The sequence below is a fragment of the Amphiura filiformis genome, chromosome 1 (genome assembly GCF_039555335.1).
Source record: "Amphiura filiformis chromosome 1, Afil_fr2py, whole genome shotgun sequence".
Classification (NCBI taxonomy): Eukaryota; Metazoa; Echinodermata; class Ophiuroidea; order Amphilepidida; family Amphiuridae; genus Amphiura; species Amphiura filiformis.
In genome coordinates this window covers 56865489-56889804 of record NC_092628.1, presented here as the reverse complement: position 1 = coordinate 56889804, position 24316 = coordinate 56865489, and the positions used below count along the sequence as shown (strand labels likewise).

The following is a 24316-nucleotide window of genomic DNA, read 5'->3' as shown; positions in this document are numbered from 1 at the left end:
GCAAAAGCGACGAGCGATGCATCGCAAAATTCGGCGATTGCACATCGCTTTTCAAAAGCGTTTCATCGCAATCGCTCGGTGATCGAGTATAAATTCAGCTTTATTCTTTCTTAGCCATAGCTCCGGTATACAGGTCCGGAGCAACACGCTGCAGCTCTACAATGAAGTCTTTGACCGAATTGAGAGGAACGCAGACATCGACGTGGATTTCAACGACGTACTTGTGGCCCCATGGTGGAAGGACTGCACCCATGGTCAGAATCCTTTGTTCTCATTGGTCGTCAGAAAGGGGGTTTGAAACCAAGATTTCAGGCACATGTCGAACTAAAACAGAAATAAAAAGTACATGTAGGTGTTATTTTATTAAATTCAGAATTGACAATTTGCCAATAATTATTCAAAATTATAATATCCATAGCATGTAAGCACGAGAATTGAAACTACGTCTTTGTCGTTATATAGTCTGCTGAGTTACAAAAATTTCATTATGTATTAAAACGTAAAAAGTGCAACATTTTTTAGTCGAAGGTGCAGTTTGCGCAAGTTTGAATACTGAAGTACCCATGTCCTTGTTTCAAGCATAGCAGGCTAAATCATCATCATGATCATGATCTGTGGAGCAGCCGACCAGTTTTCAAATTATGCGCAGCTGGCAAGTACAGCGATCACTTATCAAAGCTTCAACCTTCGCATTTACATCATGCCTTATTGCATTGTGGGCAGTAACAGCTTATCTTCGACTAGGGACCTTATGAAATGCCTTACAAAAGTCCAACATCAGAACTTTAATGTGCCCGCTTCTATGCAATTATTCTGACCAGTCATGGCATCTTTTGATACGTTTCATACAATAATGTTTCTCTGACACCATGATGGTTGTTTATAGTTATTTACTATGATGTTGAGTAATTTTTTACTCATTTGTTAAGTTGTGACCTATATGAGCTCAATGTTGAGTAATTTTTACTCAACTGTTGAATTGTGACCTTTTTACTTAATATTGAGTAAAATATTTTTGCAGTGTATACGGGCTGATACATACCCCACAACATGCCCAACAGGCGCAACAACAGCAAGGCCTACGTCCAATGATGTTAGCTGAAGTAGAGACGCCAAGCCTCGCGTTCAATTCCACGCTTTTAATACACCCCAGTGGTACGCATTGATAGTGCAGGACATCGGAGCAACACCCATTAAGGGAATACATTCTGGGGCGTTTACTTGTTAAAACTATCTCAGACCCCGCAAAGGACAAACCTGTAAACAAGAAATATACATTATATTATTCAAAGTGCTCCTTGCCAAAGACATCTGGGTCAGTGGGTTATATGTAGTCTCTGGTACATGGAAGCTGACAAGCATTCACGTTAATGATCGCATCAGCCTTTTTGAAGTATGGCGGGCACAAAAGGAGAGGGCGTACTTTGATTTGGGTAATCTTGTGTATGCTTCTCAGCTGCCAAAAGATTACCCAAATCAAAGTACGTCCTCTCCTGTTGTGCCCGCGATATTTCAAAAAGGCTAATTGCCGAGTGTTCAACCATATACCACGTATACCATGCTGATGCTGGTCCCGGTTCCAAATGTTCGAGCTAGGTGACCAGCCCAAGACCACTTTTTTGTTTTTGAGCCATATGTCATGACTAGGAGGACACACTGGTTGTAGACTTTCTTTTTAAGACATAATGGCATATTGCTCTGCATCACCTCATTCAATTTTTCCAAAAGCACCATATCCTGCTCTTACTCTTCTTCTAACTTCGGCAAAGTGGTTTTAGTTCATTTCGACAACTTGACCAAGTACACATATTCTTTTATCTAGTGCTGTTTGGTGAATGTAGATTTGCTTCTTGATGGCAAATCTGTTGAACATGCTTTTGGTCTTGCTTATGTTAATCTTCAGCTCCACTTGGTTACTGGTTGCTTCCATTGAGGCTTGCAGCATAGACTCCATTTCATCAGGGTTTTCTGCAAAGATTATAATAATCATCTGCAAATCTCAGGTGGCTTGTCCTCTCCCCATTGATCATGTTGATCTTGATCCCTTTCTTTTCACATGCAAGCTTTAGAAAGAGCTGCGTTGAAAAGTTTTGGTGACATGGTATCTCCCTGTCGACACACCCCCGTGAATGTTGAATTTGTTGCTCTCAGAGTGTAGCCGGATGGTAGCTGTTCCTATGCTGCATATGTCATTGATTATTTTGACATATGTGCTCTCGATTCCCTGGTCTACCAGTGCCTGTAGTATAGCTGGAGTTTCAATGCTGTCGAAAGCCTTCACATATAGTCTACGAAAGCCAAACACAATGGTTGCTGGGATTCATTTTCTTTCTCTATAATCTGGTTAACTACATGTTGGTGATCTATCCGTTCTAAATCCGGCTTGTTCTCGGGGCTGGTTGAAGTCCAACGTAGCAGTGAGCCTATTGGTGATGATTTTGGTGACAAGCTTTATAAACATTGGATAGAAGACTGATTGGACGATAGTTTCCTAGAGCTTCCTAGATCTGTGAGGTTGCCTTTCTTATGAAGAAGGATGCTGACATTACTCCAATTGTATGGTATTCTGCCTTTTCGGATACACTGTGTGAAGAGATCGGCTAGCTTACTAATTACAACTTCGCCTCCCTCCTTCAACACATCAGTCAGTATCTCATCCTCTCCTGGTGCCTTTCCTTTCTTCATACCTTTAAGGGCAGGTCTTACTTCATCTGCATTGATGGGTGGTATATTGGGATCACTGGTTGAGACTAAATGTGGGCCTTCTACTCGGATCTTGCTGCTGCTGTAGAGGTCCTGGTAAAATATTCAACTCTGAATACAATTCCATTCTGGTTTGTTATTACTTCCCGTCCTCATCTTGCAGGGCAAGTGTCTGTAATCTGTTAATGTAAAGTGTTAATGCTTGTTTTGTCTTTTCGTAGCTTCTGACCCGGCTTCTGCCTGCTTCATCATATCTAAACTCACTGTGATCTAAACTTAAACTGTTAAACACTAAGATCTTGTGTCTTTTACGTGTAATGTGCATAATGTGCATAATGTAGTTATATTACTTTATGTGCAAACTAAACAGTACACTTCATTATTTTTACGTAAGTATATATATTTTCTCATCGAAATCAACGGAAGAATAATGAAATCAAACAAAAAAACATTGGTATATAGCAGCTCGATTTCCAGTTTCAGGCTGGGATTTAGGATGAGACTGAAACCCGCGCGATTGATTTATTTTGGCGTTTCTGCATGATAGAAAAGTAGATCAAACCTTGATATTCTTCGGCTGATAGCAGCAAGATCCTGTGATTGGTGAGAAAGAGTCTCCCTTTGGTCATTTTGTCTTTGTTAGTAGGCTCAGTGCCGGATTCGGTGACTGGTTTGAATATCACGTCAGTGTAGTAGATAATGCGCCCAGACCCAAGTATCTGTTCATCCCTGAATAACATACCTAAAGATGAAAAATTGTTTTCTTGTAATAATTATGATAAACACTTTAACAAAAGTGGTCAGGGGTCCCTATGGACATGATGACGACCACATGATTTTTCCGCGATTGCATGTAAACGCGTTTGATTTTTTGGAATAATTCTGGTATACCATGTATACCCTGCGAACAAATATAACCCTAACCCTAATCTTAACCCTAACCCTAACACTAAAATACAGGGTGCGCAGGGTAAACCATTATTGTACCGATTTTTTTTACTTGACAGACTCTCCAAGACGGTTATTTCAACACGTACAAAATTATAATTGATTTATCCGTTTTTATGTCCATAGCTACGAATATATATAAAGGTAAGTAAATACTATTAATCCTTTATAACTATGTTGACCATATAGTGGTTTTTGAAAACGTGTAATCCTATGGGAAGAAATTCTGATGATCATTGCCAATCTTTTTAAGTAGGTAAAAAGGTACGTTCCCTTTACATTTGACCTTATTTTGACCAAAAATATAAAAATATGCGATTGGAATGGATCTTTGAACAATATACAGGGTGTCCCAGAATGATTTATACCGGGAAACATGGATTTTTTAGGCATGAACGGCATTTCTATTGGTCATTATTGTTTGCATTTTAAGTTCTACATTATATTTAGCTTTCTCATATTTTTTAGATTTTAAAAATTGGACGTTTCTAGTAGAAGTTAGAGAAGATTACGTAAAAATGTTGAATGTCGGAGGATCCTTGAGGAAGTTATATCACCTGTAATAATGACATTTTTGGGTAAAACTTGGGGTAAAAATCACAAAAAAAGTTCGTTTTTCATCCTAAATATCTGATGTCATATTGAAATGTTTCACTTAATCCCATATCAAGAATTATTTGGCATTGTAAGCTCTACGTCTGTGCCAAATTTAGTGTATTTCCTATAAAAGAATGTAGGATTTCTCCAATATATTGCACAGTGCGGCCGGACGATGGTGATAAAGGATCCATGTGTTATGATGCCTTTGCACTGTAAATTACACACATGCAGTTTTCGTCCATTTTCAGTAATAGCAATGTCACGCAAAAACGAATCAAGCTATTTCCATGAAAGTCACAGAATTAGTAGCAGACATGTGTAGCATTGTATTGCACTTATTAAGATTAGATACACTGTTGACTATATATTTTTTGATATTTTGTTCAAACAAGGTATAAATCATTCTGGGACACCTTGTATAAACTGATCACATTTACAGCACAAGGCGGCCATTCGATGATGTCAAAGCCTTTATGTGTTATATAATTAAATTAATGCCCAGTCAGGTACATTTCACAACTGACAATTTCGGAAACTGGACGCTGATTGATTAAAGCAACATTTTCCAATATGTCAGCGCTCAAATTGGACGCAATAGATGAATAGACGCCGTGAGTCCGTTATTTCCATACGTGTTTCTTGCTCGCGATAATCAGGTCGTGGGTCAAGGTTAAAAGTACCCTGGAAGCTCCTGGATATACTGGTTGAATTTATACTCGATTGCTTTTTCAGAAATGCGAATCGCGCGCACGCTCAGTGAAAAGGGAAGTTGTTTTTGCACAGTGAGCATGGTCAGCATGCGTGCGAGTCACAACAGCGATCGACTATAAATTCACCAAGGCCCTAAAAGGCGGATTGTTTGTTTACCTTGCAAATGCACACATGCACTTGTGTACTAGCTTGTACCAGGGAAGTGAGATTTGTACTGATTACACACAAATTGAAATCGACTGACCGAAATTAAACAGGCCAGTGCACGAGGAACCAGACAAAACATACGACAGGTTTTGAACGCGCTAAGAATATCATACCAATAATTACTTTATTCAACCCGCGTGAACAGAAAATATGGTGCCTGGACTGCTGCTAGTACTAGGATTGTTAGCAATAGTATCTACAACGTACGCTAGCGACCCTGTGGTAAAGTTATATAATGGCGGACTCACGGTCACTGGAAGACGATTTCAATTCCGTGCTAAAGATACAGACTTTGAGGTGGATGCATATTTAGGTATTCCTTACGCTGAACCTCCTGTAGGACCATTAAGATTTAAGCCACCTGTACCTATGGAATTGAAGGGGGAATTCAACGCAAAGGAGTACGGCAAGATTTGCCCACAACCTATGATGCCTGAAGTCTTTCCATTTTTAAAGGCAGAACAGGTTGATGAGGATTGTCTGATATTAAATGTCCATGTTCCTGTGTCAAAGGTACGTATTAAATATAATACAATTAACTAGGCCTATCTTAAGTAAACGCAAATGCTCTTAAATTGCTCATCATGTAAAAACAAGTCGAAAAGGGACCGTTTTCACTGTCTAAAATGCGTTGTTATTGACAACATTGGGCAATAAAAGGCCAATCCCTATTTATACTAGCCCTACCACAGGGCCTTTTTTCCATCTCCGTACACGCTATCCCGGCGCGGGCTATACTCCGAGATACGCTATATCCCGAGAACTGCTTAACCCACTAACCGCTGTCCCCAATTAAATTTGAATTACATTGTTTAGTCCTATTTTACCGGTGCAGTGTTTAGGGTTTTGTTTATTTTTGTTCCCGAAAATCCTGGTTCATTCATAATCTGCTGCTGCTAATATGTGACCGTACCTTGCACGAATGAGCCGTAAATGTCCTCAATTGTATTCCGAGTTACAGTGTAAAATGGGCATGAAGGTCGTATTCATTGGTACCTCAATTTGGTGCTACGTGTACCTCATTTAATGAGATACACGTAGCACCAAATTGAAATACCTATGAATATGACCTTCATGCCCATTTTACACTGTAACTCGGAATACAATTGAGGACATTTACGGCTCATTCGTGCTGTACGGTCACATATGGTATTATTTCAAATAAATGTGTTGTATAAACTATGCGGCGGCAAGCGCGCAACACGCATGACGTCAAAATACAATAGCGTCAAAATGCTTATGATATTTTTCAGATTTGAATGAAAGAGTACTGGAAACAATTATGTATCTATAACCTTTCAGGTTGCAGAATATTTTGTATTTTTGTGCTTTCATTGTCAAGAAATGAGTCAATCTGTCAAGCATCGATTTTGGTCTTTTTAACTGTCTTTTGCACATACTCTTTAGTAAATTAGCACATACCGTACATGCATGAACAATCACGTCCACATGTACGTGTATACACACATCACGGCATGTTTCATGATGATAATTACAAAACGATTATGACGATAATAATTAGCGATGAAGATAAATAAATAAATAAATAAATAAATAAATAAATAAATAAATAAATAAATAAATAAATAAATAAATAAATAAATAAATACATAAATAAATAAATCAATCTTTGTAACAATTTTCAAAAGAGTTACAGAAACAGCGGTTAGTGGGTTGTGAACTGTTACTGGGTTTTTAGCAGTTTTCAGTTTATAGCATGGTGTCTCGGAGTATGTAGTGTGTAAAAAAGGCCCTGTGGTAGGGCTAATTTACACAGCTTTTATATAGATACATATAACTGACCACTACCTATTTTGCCCCATACAGGCTTTCCCCGGGGGGGGGGGGGGCAAGCCTGTACGGGGGCAAACAAAAATGGGGGTATGTGCGGGTGGTGCACCCCATCGAAAAATATCAAAGAAAAATAAAAACAAAAACAAAGGAAATAAGTTTAAATTTTGCAATACAATGGCCCATGAGGGAAAATGGTAAACTGGGTTATTACTTTTTCAAAGAAATTGCGCGCTCCACGAGAAAAAAAAAATTTGCTTTTTTATTACTAACTAGCGGGTCCCCGCTAGATGGGAGCGTTCACCATAACAGGAATAATTACTAAACAGGTAGAATCATTGAAAAGGTACATTTTATTTTTCTAAACCTGTCTCTTCTTACACTTTCTTTTTTAGTTTCTTTTGCTTTAGCTTGTGAATTTCCGTTCCCATGTTATTTATTTATTTAACCTCGTTCCCATTATTTTCTAAATATGTTCTTTCTTACATTTCCCTTTAGCTTCTTTGTTTATTTGCTGCTTGTGATTTCCCGTTTCCATGTTTTTTATTTAATTCTGTTCTCATTATTTTAGCTTCTTTTTTCTTACATTTCCTGATTAGTTTCTTTCCTTCTTTGTTTCGTTCCCGTTTCATTTAGTTACTTTAACCCGTTGGCCTATTACTCGTACTTTTTTGTCCTCATTTTAATTTTCTTTTTCTTTATAGTACCGCTTCATGTTGTTTGTGCAACAAAGATCTTTTTCCCGTATTTATTACGTCCTCTCATAGCGTGTCTGCGGACGTGTTCACCCGTTATCATAATCCCGTGACCCGTCCATGTACCTTTTTGTCCTTTATTTTTCCTTCTTTCCGTATAATCATGTCCACTGGTCTCTGGCTCGCAGTCGCGTGGCTCTGCGCCGTTTACTCGCCCATTGGCGTAGTGCGCATAACGCACGAGGCGCCGACGCGCTGCCGGCCAGCTGCAGTGACGCGTAGGCTGACAACCGATTTTCATAACAAAAAACCCGTTTTTACCCATATTTTCACTGTTTTTGTAGCCAATTCTTGACCGTTTTCAACCAAATAAAGTTTAAACACGTTCCCATATATTCCTCGATCTCCCGTATGAATTTGGCGACATTTGGATCGAAACTGACGGAGCCTTTATAGCGATACATACATACATAGATACATAGATACAACATTTCCCTATTTATAGTAAGATTTGGTCTTAATAGAAACGAATTTTGGCCATAATTGTCGTTGTTTTTACACATTAAGTGCTCGCTAAAATGTCCAATTTCAGTTTTGCGATGTTACCATATTTCGGGCCAAAACATGATGTTTTGGGGAACATGCATTAGGCAATTTTAGGGGCCTGGGCCCGGCGAACCCATCTGGTCTAATGGTAAATCCGGCCCTAAGTTCATGAAGTTTGAAATAGCTCAATGGTAAATGACTAAATCGGCCAATTTTGTGTCGATACTGACAATTTTCGGTTGGTGCATGCAATACAAGAAACATGTCGTACACAGCCTTCCTGACCACCTTTTTCGATTTTTCTTTTTGGATTGGCACTTTTATCGTTTTATTTTTATTAGTCAAGATAGACGACCTACTGCTCCTATAGGTGCTTTTGTGCAAATAGCATTTCAGAAGTTTTCTATTTCTTTGCCCTTTGCCCACTTAAAAGTGGTCACAAACCCTTAAAAGAGTTACCATACACATTTTCATGAAAGGATATCGGTATTTTGGAAACCCTATACTAAAAATATACGCATTACTAAACTGATGAATTATGGTAGATTATCATAGAAGCGTCACTGAAAACGTGAGTAAAAATACCATCTTTTACTAATGGATTTGATATAATGAACTTTCAAAATCATTTTCACAACAATCCAGATGAACTTGTTCAAAGATATACGCATTACAATTGCCCGTTCGAAATAACATTAACAATTAAAGTCACACGTGGAGGTTGGTTGTATCATATTCGAAGCGGTACCCCCCCCCCGGGTATTTTGCATTGAATTTGAAATAACAATTCTGTGATTTGTTCTAACCTAACCGTGCATGCTAACTGTAATTTTATAGCCTTCTAACGCTGCTGTGATGGTTCATATACACGGAGGGGGCTACATGATTGGAGCTGGAACTATGGAGGACTTCGATTTTTATCCAATGTCGGCGCTTGGTGAAGTCATCATCATAGTTTCCTTTAACTATAGATTGGGTACTCTTGGATTCTTAAGTACAGGTAATGTTCATTTGTATTGTTAGATTCAAACTTTTAACATAGTTAACAGTTGTTAGATTCAAAATGTTACCATAGAGAACAGTGCCACACACCGACATCGCCTGGCTAATAATTACTTTGCCAGCAGAGATACTAAAATAAATACCCGGGATCGATACACGTGAATTTGCTATGCACGAGTTTGATATGAGAAGAAAATCTTGGATACCGGGGTAGAAAATGATCAATATCTCCCGTAAATGATTTCGTATAAAGAAACCAGATGTGGTTCCTTGCACTTGAATATATATTTTGAACAGATATGATAGTCGTTAGCTTGCGTCTTGAGACAGTAGCTTGCGTCTTGAGTCACAAACTGACAATAATTCTGATTTATATGTGCCGAATTATATAGCGCAGTGTACAGGCCAATCGTTGAGGTAGTCTAAAAGCATTATGACCTATGGCGAACCACGCTCGACTGACACACAGCGAGGTCAGTCACCGAGCTAATCGGGGCTATTGTCAGTAGCCTTAGTCAGATGTCCTTCGTCCCTTTATGCGACTCAAAACTATTAAACAGGTCGATACAAAATGGCCATGTGTGGCGGTGGATTCAACCTACCATGGCGAGTTCTGCCATGAAGATATCGGGGCGATGACACTGTGTGCCAGTGCATTGATTGGTCACCCCATGTTAAATAAGAAATAAATAAATAAGTAAAGTTGTTTTTGTACAATGCCAAGAAAAATGAAGACTCGCATGTTAGTGACGTATCCAGTGACGCAGATTTCTTGACTTTGGGGGGATACGGTTGGAAATCCAGCACCTTTTGGCAAAAGAATAAATTTATGGAACAGTTTTTGGCACGACGTTTGGACATTTTACCCCAGAACTCATAATTATTGCACAGCCCCTAACAACAAGCTTTCCTAGCAATTTTCAAAATGGCTTGCATGCAGCGGAAGATAAAGAGAAGCCAAAATAGCAATAAAACCACTACTTTTCTTACACAAAACATTAAGCTGAGTCCTCCAAGTCACCTAGCAATACAAAATGGCCATGTGTGGCGGTGGATTCAACCTACCATGGCGATTTCTGCCATGAAGATATCGGGGCGATGACACTGTGTGCCGGTGCATTGATTGGTCACCCCATGTTAAATAAGAAATAAATAAATAAGTAAAGTTGTTTTTGTACAATGCCAAGAAAAATGATGACTCGCATGTTAGTGACGTATCCAGTGACGCAGATTTCTTGACTTTGGGGGGATACGGTTGGAAATCCAGCACCTTTTGCCACTACTTTTCTTACACAAAACATTAAGCTGAGTCCTCCAAGTCACCTAGCAATCCTAAACGTCTGTTGCGTTTGGTTGTCAGGTTACTCATACCCTCAAAGTGCGCTATCTTTTCAAACGCACCCCTTTCTGAAAAGCGCACAAAAATAACCAACGATTTTCAGTTACTACCTTGTGCCGTGCACTTAGTGTTTGTCAGATTGTTCATTGATTTGATTGGTGTTTTTGCTCACGTGGTTGTTATCGGCGTGCCGTGGAAAGTGTTTCAAAATTTGTTCCAGGCAAGCGATTGAGTCATTATCGCTCTATCTAACCCTTTCCCGGATATGGCCTCGTGCACCACCCCTTCAGAAACTTTCAATCCTCTTAGTCTCGGATTATAATGTCATCGAACTGGTGGCTTGAAAGATTGGATTGACTAAAAGAGAGGTGTGGTTCTCATTTGAGCTTTCTCTCCGGTGCTGGTAAATAAAAGCGTGTTAACAAAATGAAGACTGAATACTGGACGTGCTAACTCTAAATACTATCTCGTCGAAACCGTCACTTGACCAACGAACTTATGTAATAAAAATGTTGAATAAGTGTATTAATGTACAGCTATTTATGTTCTTCGAACCGTTTCTTTGTATCCTTTTTGCAGCCGACGAAGTGTTGCCTGGAAATTTGGGAATGTTTGATCAAGTACAAGCCTTGAAATGGGTTCAGAAGAACATTGCCGGTAGGTGATAATGTGATTTATACACACCCTCACACACACACCCATTTATACCCCATTACCCCACACTCACACCCCACGCACACCCACCCTGCACATTATAATTTATTTATTTATATACTAGTATTGATTGATTGATTGATTGATTGATTGATTTGATTTTAATTAATATTTATTTATTGGCGTGGGGTGTATGAATTTCAGTATGATGTGTAGGGAATCCCCAATTTTGGGCTTTACTCCACATTTCTCATTCACTCGTCAGAATAATAAATCAGATTTTAACACACACCCCTCCCGCACTAACCCCATGATCCCCGGAAAAATTGCTGGGGTTGGTTTCACTTATTAACTTACTTTTGATACTTATTTACCTACTCTCTATCATGCAGTATTTGGTGGTGACCCAGACAGAGTAACCATCTTCGGCATTAGCGCAGGAGGAAGTAGCAGTAGTCTGCATACTCTATCACCACTCAGTAAAGGCTTGTTTGCCAGAGCCATCATGCAGGTAAGTCAGAGTTCTGTTACCCCCACGACCCATTATTCAAAATCGCGCACTGTGATTTGTTGAAACGCGTCACGTGAAAGACCAATAATTAGCAATAAAGTGGCCAGGGCAACGAACTTTATGTTCTTCTCGCATCACAGCGCACAGCAAAGCGCGATGCAGTATATTAGCGTCGTTACGCATTCTACGCAAAGCATCACGCTTGGTTACGCGTTCTGCAATACTCGCTATCACTTACGCTTTGGCTACGCGTAGGCTCTCCTTGAGGTAAACAACTTGAAATATTTAGGCAAAAATGTGATATTTTCTCTTTAAATCGCACTAATAGAATAGAAATAAAGGGTGCAGCATTATCCTTTACACGCAAATAACGTGTCCTCGGCATTAAAACGTTTAAATAATGGGTTCGGCTGCGCCTCACCCATTATTTACGTTTTACTGCCTCGACACATTATTTGCGTGTAAAGGATAATGCATTACCCTTTATTTCTTAATTATAAATCGGACCCTCCCGCACTGGCCCCAAAACCCCCGATAATATGTTTGATGTCGGCACTGGTTATCATACACATGATACATGTGACATCATATCGTCGTCAGTGTATTTACATAATTATTTCTATACCCTATCAGTTTAGGATATGGATTGTCTTCAAACTTACATACAATTTCAAATATTGTCCCCTTTATGCATCTATGGGAGAAAACGAGAACATTTTCAGCGTAAAAGTGAATAATTAGCACAATTAGCAAGCCAATACGTTGGTACGCATGCATTGCATTGTGGTCCGGCATCCAGAAACAACACTCCCGTCGAGTGCTTCGCCATACCACTACGCCCATCATTCTTGTGACAAAATATCTCATTCTTTTTATTTTTATTTGACCCTGATACATTTCCTTTTCATTTTGTATATTATCATCACGTACATTTTACACTTATCTTTTATTTTAGGGTTTGTTTTAATGAAAAAAGTGTGTTTTTTATAATATTTCTAATTAATTAATTAATTAATTAATTAATTTTATTAGGGGGGGCATTTTTCTCATATTTTTTTCATATTCCTCGTATCATACTTAACAAGATAAGGTCTTGTTTTGTATTTATTTCATCCCTTATGTATTTCTTTATTTTAGTTTTAAGCGTTTATTATTATAGCGCCCTCATTTTTTCGGACCTATTTCCGTTCGTGCGAATTGGCAGGGAGTAATACGGCTCTTATTCACAGAATCATTTTTCCTACCCAGAATGTCGAAGGTGGTTACCAGTATAGCCTGTTTGTTTCTTGATTTCTCCGAAAATACATCAAATTGGATCGTCAAATTTCAGGATGGTAATGAGAAAAATATAATCTATTAAATGATACCAAAAACTCATCAACAATGAGAAAAATCGGGGGGATGATGCTGTCGATCGGGTCACGGACCTTTAATATTAATTATTTGTTTCTTTTAAAATAATTATTAGAGTGGAAATGCTGCTGCTCCATGGGCGCAGCAGGACGACGCCGAAAACATCCGAAAGGGAGCATTTTCTTTGGGTAAAGCCGTTGGATGTAATGACATGAATGAGGAAAACACTAAACAACTTGTGGATTGTTTGATGGATGTAACTGCTGACGAACTCGTTCAAGCCTATCAAACGGTAAATATACGATCAGTGTCATTGTTCAGCTGATAATTTAATTACAGTAATTGCTCATTAAAATGAAATAATGTGCAAATTGGTAAATATATTGTCCGGGGGGGGGCACTTTCACATGACATACGTCATGTGCCCATGAAAAGACCCCGGTAGTTTTGGCAAATCCTACACTCAGTGACCCCGGGTTTTTTTTCAGTAGCCTACACTGAATGACCCCCTTTCTTGAATAATCAGTCCTCAAAATTGAAATTTCGGCGCGCATTGTGAGCAAAATAAATGAGGTTTGTCTATTTTGTACTGTAAAATAATGGTAAAAAGCTATCTTTGATTGTCAATGATGTGAAATTTTGGGCGCTCCTATACCGTGTATACAAAATCACCCCATTTAAGTTGCCAACACCGAATGACCCCCTTTTTTCTGAAAAGTTCTACACCGATAGATCCCTAGTTTTGTACGCTGGTGGGTACAGGTACGTGAGGTACGTCACTTTCATATTCGAGTGCCCCCCCCCCCCCGGGACATTGTCCACAAATTCGCCAAAATTCCTAATATTATCGATACCGTAGTTGATTATCGTAATTAGTTGCTAATTTGCAAGGTAACATAGTTTTATAGCACCACAAGTAATCATGTACGAACCAATACTATTTTATTTATACGATCATGACGATGCAAACAGACATTAAAGGGGGTAACCCTATTGGTTTAGGATGTGAGCACAATTAGCAAGCCAAAGTTAAAGCCATTATGTGTGATTTGCTCCACAGCAACGCCCTCAATGTTTTTTCGAATTTCTACTTTTTGCACCATTGTAATGGCCATTGGTGTACATATGCCATAAGCCTGATGTGCTTTAATTACAGTAAAATTTAACATTTATAATAAAACCGGGTATCCCTGGTTTTATTCTGAGCTCACCGATCGAGTACTGATTAAGTTTTACCTCATTTGTTTGTCTCGAAATTAAAAGTGGGCAATGCGATCATTAGCTATCAGTGAAAACTAACATTTAAATAGGGATCTATTTTTTATGCAAATCACACATTATTGCTTTACAACGCGAGAATTCTATTGTTGTCCCGCATCATTAACAGAGAAAGTAGTTCAGGTATCAGCTGTTGCTATAACCATGGAAGTATTTAGTACGTCCATGCTATAACTAGTATAAGCTTACGAAATGTTGGTGTATTAACTCATAATCCCGATCATTCATCGAAGTGAAATTTCTGGAGATACATAACCCACAATGCTTTGGGCATGGGATATTTTCGCTAGCGTGGTCACCACAAAGCGACCATTGTTTTCACGATTTCTTTGGAAATACGTTGATTTGGATCGAAAATACGATCTTTTACATGATACCAAAATCTCATCAACAATGAGGTAAATCGAGGATGATGCTGTCGATCGGACCACTGGCCTTTAAATACTTGAAGTGCGTAGTAAAGCAATACAAATCCTCTTCCATTTCGCTTTTATGACAGACAAGCCTGCCTATACTAATGCTTATTCATTTGTTTGGTGATGTTTCAGGTGCTTACAGGTGGAACATTCTTCTCGCCAGTTTTTGATGGTAAATTTTTCACAGAACGATCAAAAGACCTCATCCAAAAGCAAACATTCGCAGTAGGAAATATGGACGTTTTGGTTGGGCACACGAAGGATGAAGGAATGATGTATATATTCACGCTTTATCCCGGAGTTATTGAAAAACCGCACGTTAATGCCACATTCTTAGACGTAGCTCTATCAATGACCGGCGTCAAACTTGAACCTATTCAACGCGCTGCTATGGAACTTGTCTATTTTGACGATCACGTGATATCCGATCCTGATCCCGATTATTTTGACGCTACCGTTAAAGTAATAAGTGATTACGCTTTCCGTTGCCCAACTGATACTTATCTTCGTGCTGCATCTGAAGCTGGTCTGGGCTCTGTGTATGCGTATGAATTCAACTTTCATCCTTCCAAATCTTTGTTCAACACGCCGTGGAGCGGCGCTTGTCATGGAGATGACGGCACATTCATGGGAGCTCATTTCATGCCAAACGACTTCATCCTTACTGACGTGGAAGTGGATATGACTTTAAAGCTGATCATGTACTGGTCAAATTTTGCAAAAACAGGGTACGTCACTAATGGTAAATTCAAGCTATATACAAAATTTAGTCTAAATTTGAAGTTGAATCCGATACTTGCAAATTAATTACTTTCTCTATCATGTCTATGCATTTGTCCTGCATTTCATTTTTACATTTTTACGCGCATGTTATACCGAGCCCATGTGAAAGTATTTAGACTATAAAGGTGTACGACATCGATCTTAGAGCTTGTAAGTTGTTAAATAATGGTAAACCCCTCAAATATCGGAAAGTCCGCGGTCATGTACGGTCCTACACCAAAACCTGATCTTGTTGTGTCAATTAAATTGATGAGGTCGTGTGCAGAATCTTGTTAGCTCCAATTTGATACCAAATTTGCTACAAAAAACGAAAAAGGTGGATAAGTATACCGGTATGTACACCACCAGTGACTCACCGGTGGGGGTCCGGTTTCTTTTTTTGTTCATATTGAATTCTATACCATGTATACAAGCTTATACAAGCATAAAAATATTAAGTCATTTTGAAACATTGAAGGAAAATAATACTCTCATATGCCGGCAATATGTTCAAAGAATTTGTTGATTTTTCCCATGCAGGAATCCCAACATTGGCAATGAAAATGAGGAAGCCTCCACTCCCGCAGCAAAGTTATTAGAATGGCCGCAATACACTGTAGAAAGCAGAATGTTCAAAGAATTGTCACCATCGATGAGGAATATACCAGACCCGTCAGGAATAGCATGTAGACTATGGAATGATTATCTACCCAAATTAGATGCTGCTTTAGGTAATTTAATCATGATCGTCACGATTATTTCTTGTTACGCAAATCATTTAAATTCTATAAATGTTTATGAACACTAAACCCTAACGTAGAAAATACGTTTATGTGTAATTTTTATCTGCTTTAAAGCTCGCAAAATGTAAGTTGCAAATGTTATAAGCCTCAAAACATAGACGAATCCAACGAGCCAAGTCATGGTCAGGATTTGGTCGGCCAATACTGGGTCCCCGCAGCACCAAACTGGTGTTGTGACTGCCCAATTGGGTGGATTAAAGCCGCTTAAAAGTCGATGTTAGATTCTATTGTGTTGTGAACTGTCATCATTCTTTTGTCTACGTGTAACACGGGTGATAGAATGCAGTTTAAAATCCCCTCCGAGGCCACATCATTTCACATTTTAGGTGAGATGGAGCCAACGGGGACCCAGCTATGGCTGCCATTGAGGTGTAGGAATGTGTGAAATTGGATTCGTCTATAGTTCATATGCGTTTTACTTAATATTATACGGTTCAGTAAACGTTATTGTTTCTATAGACGTATTGCCCAGAATTATGACACCAACTTTAAGGGGGTACTACACCCCTGTGGTAAATTTGTGACTATTTTTGCATTTTTCTCAAAAATGATAAAAGTACATTGGTAACAACAGTTATGTATATTATTGGGCCAAGGAATCCAATTACTACACTGAAATTACAGTAACTCAAGTCAAGCGGTTCAGTATATATGATAGGAAAGGAGGTACATCCTTAGCGGTACCTTATTTCTTATCATAAATAACAAACCACTTGTCTTTGGTCACAGAAATTCCAGTGTAGTAATTGGATTCCTTGCCCCAATAATATACATAACTTTTGTTACCACTGTGTTATTAGTATTTGAGAAAAATGCAAAACTAGACACAAATTTATTGAGGGGTGTAGTACCCCCTTAAGGTGTTTAATCCCTGTTTGAGGTCGTCATCATAATTTCATATGCAGCTGATCTGCACATCTGTAAACCGACGATTCGTATAATTTGGGTACGCAGTTTCCAACATGTCCAATGACTATCACTATCGGCAAAGAAAAGATATTATCTTACCTTTTTCGAAGGAGAAAAAATGTCAAATCAAAGCTATATATATGGTCATAATGGTCATATGAAACTACGTATAAATATCTTTGAACACATCTAGACGGGCATCTAGAAGGCTTCAGATTGATGGTTCGAGAACCGCCCTTATTTTGTTATTATCTTGTTATTTTAAGCCTCGTTGATTTATCATGTCAGAACCTTTAAGATTTTTCTCTTTCGCTCTTTCTCTCCAGCTGACAAAGAAGGTTGCACACCCCATTGGACCAAAGGAGGGAAAGAATCGTGCAGCGAGGAGTCGGAACCTTGACAAAATTATGAGCTATTACTAGACCTGCTACTGCAATCGTGTAAATCATATTAAAGTTGGTAGAATAATTTCTAAGTCTAAGTCAATGCAACGCGCCCAATTTTCAGGACGAAAAAAGTCTCATTTTGAAAGTAAAGTCATGATATATGGATGTAGTGATCTTTAATCTACCAAAATATATGTTTTTGGGCAACTATAATATTTAGGGAGCACAAAAAAACCAATTAAGTTTAATCAGCATGTAGGTCAAAATTTTTGTCAAAATCAAAAGCGGCCTGTTTGAATTAAGCAGAGACTCAGCGTACTGTTATTTTTTCAATCACTATGCCCTCTATCGACCTAGATTAGATTAGATCAAATATTATAGTCTTTAATTCCAGCTGACTCGTTCTCCTTCGTGACGAATGAACACAATCCAGTTTGGAACCGAGACTATCAATATTTAACACCGTATTAACGTACGTAAAAACGTACGTGAAAACGTAAGTTCCAAGTGCTGCGTTTGGAACATTGCAATGTCTCTATAGTCTCTATTATCTGTGGCTAGACGTAAGTCCATGCATCAAGTGAGAGTTTAACTTTTGCGCCTGCACAACTTGTGCGCAAATTCCACAGATAGGCCTAGTTGTGTACGATGTAGTTAATGGCACGTGCCCGGAGGATATAAACCATACCGAGATCTGGGCGATAGCGACCAATGAAAAGCCAGATCTATTTAAAGATGCATTAGGCCCTACATATGGCCAATTTTAGAAGTAGGTCAGAAATCTGACAATCTTTTCATAGACACCCTTATTCAAAGACTGAAAAGATCAGATGTGAAAATCTATAAATTGTACACAAATTATTACAAATCAGAGTTTAATGCTTTAGTGTAATAGCATATGCACAATGGACATCGAAAAGGGGATGCTTAGACAGTTGTTGGAAAAGAGAAGGGGTAACTAACATCGTCGCTCATTTATCCGTACAGCCTTAACCTCGCACTACGTCCATACTCTTTGCATTACAAAATATGAATGGTTGTGGAATGAACTAGAGACATGTCCCTCTGACACTTAAAACCTGTCCACCAACATGGCTACCATTTCAATTATTAGTCTACTGTTTTATTCGATAGGGTTTATCTTGAAATTGGAAGGTATACAATACTATACGGGGGGAATCCACTTTTTCGTACCTTGGATAATTCATTATTTTATTACCACTCAAACAAGAAGGATTTCTGAACTGAGGTATTTATTATTGACTACATAATCCCACTGTTTTATGAACTGAGCAGTTTATTTCCAAAGCATACATGGTACATCGCGGGAGTAACCTACTTTTAATTCAGGTGATTGTACCATGTGTGCGGGTCAAACATTTCGTGATGATAACAATGATAAAGATATGCAATGGGAAAACATAATTTTGTGACAAATAAATGTTTAATTGTTGTAATATTTAAAGGAGGATTTCGTGATCCTAGCATCCTCTTTTTATGACATTTTTCAGTAGATATCCACGAAAAAGCTTATTTCCAAAATTTCAGTTGATTCCGATTTTGCGTTTGCGAGTTATGCATGATTTATGTGTATTACACTGCTCCATAGACAATGTGTTGTAATTTCGTTCTGGTGCACCAGAACGAAATTCAAATTTGGCGATATTTTTGCTAAACAAATTAATCTGCAAGAAATATTTGGTACATAAACATTATGTAGCCAGAGGTATCCAGTGGAGTAAAAATCTCCCATTTTTTTGTAAAAAGTGGGGGGATGAGGCTGTGGATCACGAAATGCCCTTTAAGTTACACCCTGTGAGTTGTTTATTATTTTATTCATGTATTAAAGATTGGCTTTCACTAGAATAGACCCTATAGACCTAAATGAAGGGCGTATGTTACCACAGTGTTACCCACAGTACATGTAAAATAACCTTAATTTCATCGAACTGGAAAATAATGATATTTTCTATTATATAATACCTTCAAGAAACTGCTCATACGACATTCCACTTTTGAGTGACACCCGATTTGATTGGCACATTTGGGCTGCATTATTAGTACCGGCATCCAGGACTGCTTTGAGTTGTCGGTGGCTTTTGTGAACGTTAGGTAGGTTTTGCATTGTGGCCGTGGATATGGGGTCAAAGGAGTAAGTCGTTGGTGGCGATTGATTTTCCATCATCATGGTGTTGTCATGAGCCTAAATAGATAGAATGTGAAGAGGTGGAATAATCAGAATTATAAGTAATATAGCATATACAGAGTGTAAACAGATGTCGTGGGCAAACAGTGAAAATCACTACAGAATGGGTAAATCACTACTACATCATAGTGCAGTGTCGTCCACGGCATATTCACCGTGACCTTTCCAGCCATAAACCCGCTTATTGAAGATTAAACCGATATATGCAGTACTAAACCATTATAGTAATCTATTGTCCAATGCAAATTTATTACCACCTGATAATATTGATCCAATGAGCGACCGAATTGTCCGCTACGGACGACTAATCCAATCGATAATGACGCTATTGACATGTACGAGCGGAGCTCCACTGACCGAGTTTTGGGGTATTTTTCACTGGTATGCAGCTGTTTGCTGTCATTTACTCATCAAGGCGGACCACCGTTATTATAAGGACTATGCCAATTATTTAAAGATTGACATGTAGAGAATAAGCCATAATTGATTGACAGAAAGTACTAAATTTGTACGGTTTTATGACACCAATCTTCCAAATACGACCAAAAAATGGCTGCCCGGTGAAGCAAAATGTGCATTGGAATAACACGGCGAGTTTGGATAGATGGTAGGATTTCTTTTAAAAAAATGTATGTTCCCCCGTTATTAAAGCTTGTACCGGGTTGAAGATTCAGATATTTGGAAAAGAATAAGTAATTGAAACATAGAGCAAGTACTAAAATCATAGCTTTTATACTTTTTGATATATGATGCTAACTAGTTCATCCCATATAGCTACAACACAGCACTACCAGTAGGGTTCAATTGCATATTGTGAGTGCCCCTGTGTTGTGTGCATACATGTAGTTAACAATAACTGCATGATGTAATTATACACAGTGCTGCCAATCTACACACAATCTCAAGGTCTGCACATCGATCATCCCCTTTTGAAGGAATTTTTTGTATTGAAATACCACTTTTTTGCTTGGCTTACAAGCCAAGTAATATTATCATTCGTTTGCGACCTCGACCTTTGACCTGAAGTAGGAAACTAGTCTTGTTAACATGCATTTGCTTCATCCTCAGTAAAACAATGTTGTAGGATAATGCTTAAAATTTAAGTTGTGGGTTTGCAGGAGGCTAAAGAGTAGCCTCACTCCCCAATGACTTAATTCATTTAGCTATATATTCAGCAGTGAACTCTTTGACTTGACCATGTTAACCCAGGGATGAAATAGCAACCTCCCAGGTAACCTTGTTTCCCTCATAAAGCAGTGCTCAGTTGTGATTGTTTTTTGACCTGGAGGATGATGAGTTTTAATGACTTTTGACAGGTGTACCATATACATGGAACATGCTTCGTTTCCAAGATAAATTAAACCAAATTCTAATAATTATTATATTGTCCTTGGACATGGAACAATTGACCAAGAACAATTTTGGTGGTGATGAACTTTCGCATCACAGTATACATGGTATAAGAGAGTGTAATACCACAGTCTATTCATGTGTTTTACTTCCATGGTCTATGTTACTGCAAAATTCTTGATTAATATGTGGTGTTTGTCAGTCATGTTTGACGTTTGGGAGAATGGATAGCTACTGTTTTATAGGTAGGTGGGTATTTAGGTTGTGCGTTGGTAGTAGATTGTATATACGTGTAGGTATAGGTTTAACGGATATTTCATAGCACAGACCATCTAGACTTTATGGTCTATGTTTATAGGTAGGTATATATGACCTATAGGTAGGAAGGTAACAATGCATAGTCTATGTCAGGTACTAGTAGATGGTAGTTGCTGTTGGAGCAGCGGTGTAAATTAAGGGCCAGTGCAGTGCTGACTTGGACTGATTGGATCAGATCGTTTCATATAACCGAGTATAGGCCTACTACAATATGAGTTCCTGTAGAGTAGTATGTTCTTTGTATTTATTTTTTGATATATTTCATTCAGTTTGGGTATTCCAAGGCCAAGCTCTCCCTTTTAAAGGGATTTTTATTCTTTGGTCTATGGTATATGTAGTCCTTCAAGAAGAATATCTGCGCGCAGTGTAGCCTTCCGGACTGACGGATCTGCACTCGACCGGCCTCCTAATGTATTATAATGATATACTAAAGGTTTGACATGATGCGTTGACAATGCTATCTACTGAAGATAACATGATGATAAGCATACACGTATTATGCTTTAGTCGACTGAAGATAACACCTGATTTATGTGTGTGATATAATTTTTACACACCCCAACATATTTGAAAATGACGCCTTACATAAGTGACTTTTTATATACATTTTTACTAAACAAGACTTACTGAAGTTGTCCCAAAACAACATATCATTAGATTTATAAAGTTTACTTCAAAAATATCAATTTTTAATCATTTGCCATAAAATGTGTATTATTATCACGAATTTCAAAAAATCAAAATTATTTGATATCAGAAGGACATGCCTCGTATTCAGAATGTAATTCGATATGTCTGATGTGCTCTGACCCAGAAAAAATACTGTCCAAACGTTCATACCAGTGACCCCATAATTGAATCATATGAATAGATTCATTACATGTCGCTTCATTTACAAAGAAGATGAGATTATGAGGATGTGAGCAATATGTAAAATTAATAAATAACTCAATCTTACCATTGTGTCACGATCCGACTTCAGTCTGGCTGTCAGGTCTTCAGTAGTATTACAGTAAAACTAATCGACAAAATAAATTAAAAATCACAAAGTTAAATGAAAATGGCCGAGTGCATGAGACTATGAATTCAGCGTAACTTCCGCGCAGGCAAGATTCCGAGTATAGGATCGCGCCTGCGACTTTCAACATGTTCAAACCAGGCTAGTTTTTAGTTGTTATTTACCTGGGAAATATCAAATCTCAGCAGTATAATCATGTTAATATATCGATGTTTTTCGATTAAGTACAAGGTCAATATGAATAAAAATACTCGCTTTCACGCTAGTTTATAGAATTATCGATTATACCTTACGCCATGCCACGGTATTGCATGATATTGGCGGATTCTCTATTTATTTCGCAACATTTACTCACCTGTAAAATAACCGGGTAAAATAATAATACCAGCGTGTATATGAAGAACTTGCGATTCGTATGAATGAAATGCAGCCAGCTACTAAAATCGAAAGAAATTTGGACCTGTATTTATAGCTATCCAACGGAACGAACACAAAAGACTATTGTGACTTATAGTTATACCTGGAATGTTGAACTTCCCGATTCCAGAATAATACAGAACTATTATAGGCCTACTATTCTTATAATTACAGAAATATTTTCTTTTTATGCCAGAAGAAACATTGCTCCATCACACCTGGAAATGAAAATTGAAATTCCATTATTCAATCAGTCTGTGGAAAAAGAGCCCAAAACCCTGATTTTGCATGTTTTCTGACAATAACTGTCGCAGACCCCAATGGAAATATCCGAAATAAGCTTCAATACAGATAGTTACAATCCCGCACCTTTTCCCGCGCACTGACGTAACCAAGGTTCGTGAACAGAAACGTCACTGTGCAAAACTTGAAGACAGATGTCAATTTCTTGTGTCATTACTTCATGTACTGTATTACATAATGTCATCAAAATGATATACAAAATAAGCATAATACACATCATTACATGATACATGCATCATATGTTATAGAACATGTATAAAATATAAGCATAATAAACCTTACCGAACTTACCGGTCTGTAGTGTAAAGTGTGCTGAGGCTTGTGGATCGACGTACTTTGTGCCTGTGCGTAGCGCACTATAAAATCGCTTAAATTGTTTGTAATGCTTCTGCTGCATCCGGATTATGTGTGGCCATAATGCATGAGATGAGGAAACTTACAGTTATTAGCACTTAGCAGTACATATAATGGTTGAATTTGACATTAACATTAATAACAAATTATCTAAACAAAATCTACCCGTATAGATGCTTTATTAAAACAAATATTGGCACCATTTTGTTAACAGGGTTAAGCATTATTATGAAATAAAAGTAGTGGGTTCTAGCAAAAGAGATTATAAATACATATTAATTTTACCTGATCACTCTGACAACTATCCGTTGAATAAAGACAACTAGTAGATTTATCATTGAAGTTACCATGGTTACTGATGTTTCTTCTTAATAAATTAGAATGAAAAACGTCTCAGACACATAGGCTTACATTTACCATGGTTACACACAAAAAGCATTATGTAGAAACGTGCCAGTTGAAATGGCTACATTTCTCACTGCCACTAAATGGCTACATTATTTTCTCACTGGACCATAAAATATGCTTTGAACTAGTTGGAGTAAAAGGGAGCGCGCGGTTTAGTAAACGGGAGTGGTTCATGGTAAACGGTGATGATAATGATTGTGTCTTGGAGCAGCTATATTATTTATCCTATAATAATTAGGCCAAGTAAAATAAAAAACATGTTTCACGTCCGGGTTTTTGAAAAAAAGGAGGAAGAGGGGGCTTTTTATTTTTTATATTTTATCGCAAA

General features: G+C 38.0%; 2 protein-coding genes across 2 annotated transcripts; one reads left to right on the top strand and one right to left on the bottom strand.

The window, feature by feature from the left end:
- Positions 1-132: 132 nt before the first annotated feature.
- LOC140149315 (uncharacterized) lies at positions 133-22748 on the bottom strand. The gene is made up of 6 exons (XM_072171583.1): positions 22671-22748; positions 22447-22506; positions 19598-19817; positions 3266-3445; positions 1043-1257; positions 133-324 (listed from the first exon to the last, which is right to left on the bottom strand). Exons 1-6 carry the CDS (start codon positions 22701-22703, stop codon positions 256-258), a joined length of 777 nt encoding a protein of 258 aa, XP_072027684.1. The 5' UTR covers positions 22704-22748; the 3' UTR covers positions 133-255.
- On the top strand, positions 5011-17847 carry LOC140149331 (acetylcholinesterase-like). The gene is made up of 8 exons (XM_072171592.1): positions 5011-5682; positions 9039-9201; positions 11122-11199; positions 11589-11707; positions 13176-13352; positions 14887-15482; positions 16057-16247; positions 17555-17847. The coding sequence occupies exons 1-8, from the start codon at positions 5320-5322 to the stop codon at positions 17626-17628; spliced, it is 1761 nt and encodes a 586-aa protein (XP_072027693.1). The 5' UTR covers positions 5011-5319; the 3' UTR covers positions 17629-17847.
- Positions 22749-24316: the final 1568 nt, after the last annotated feature.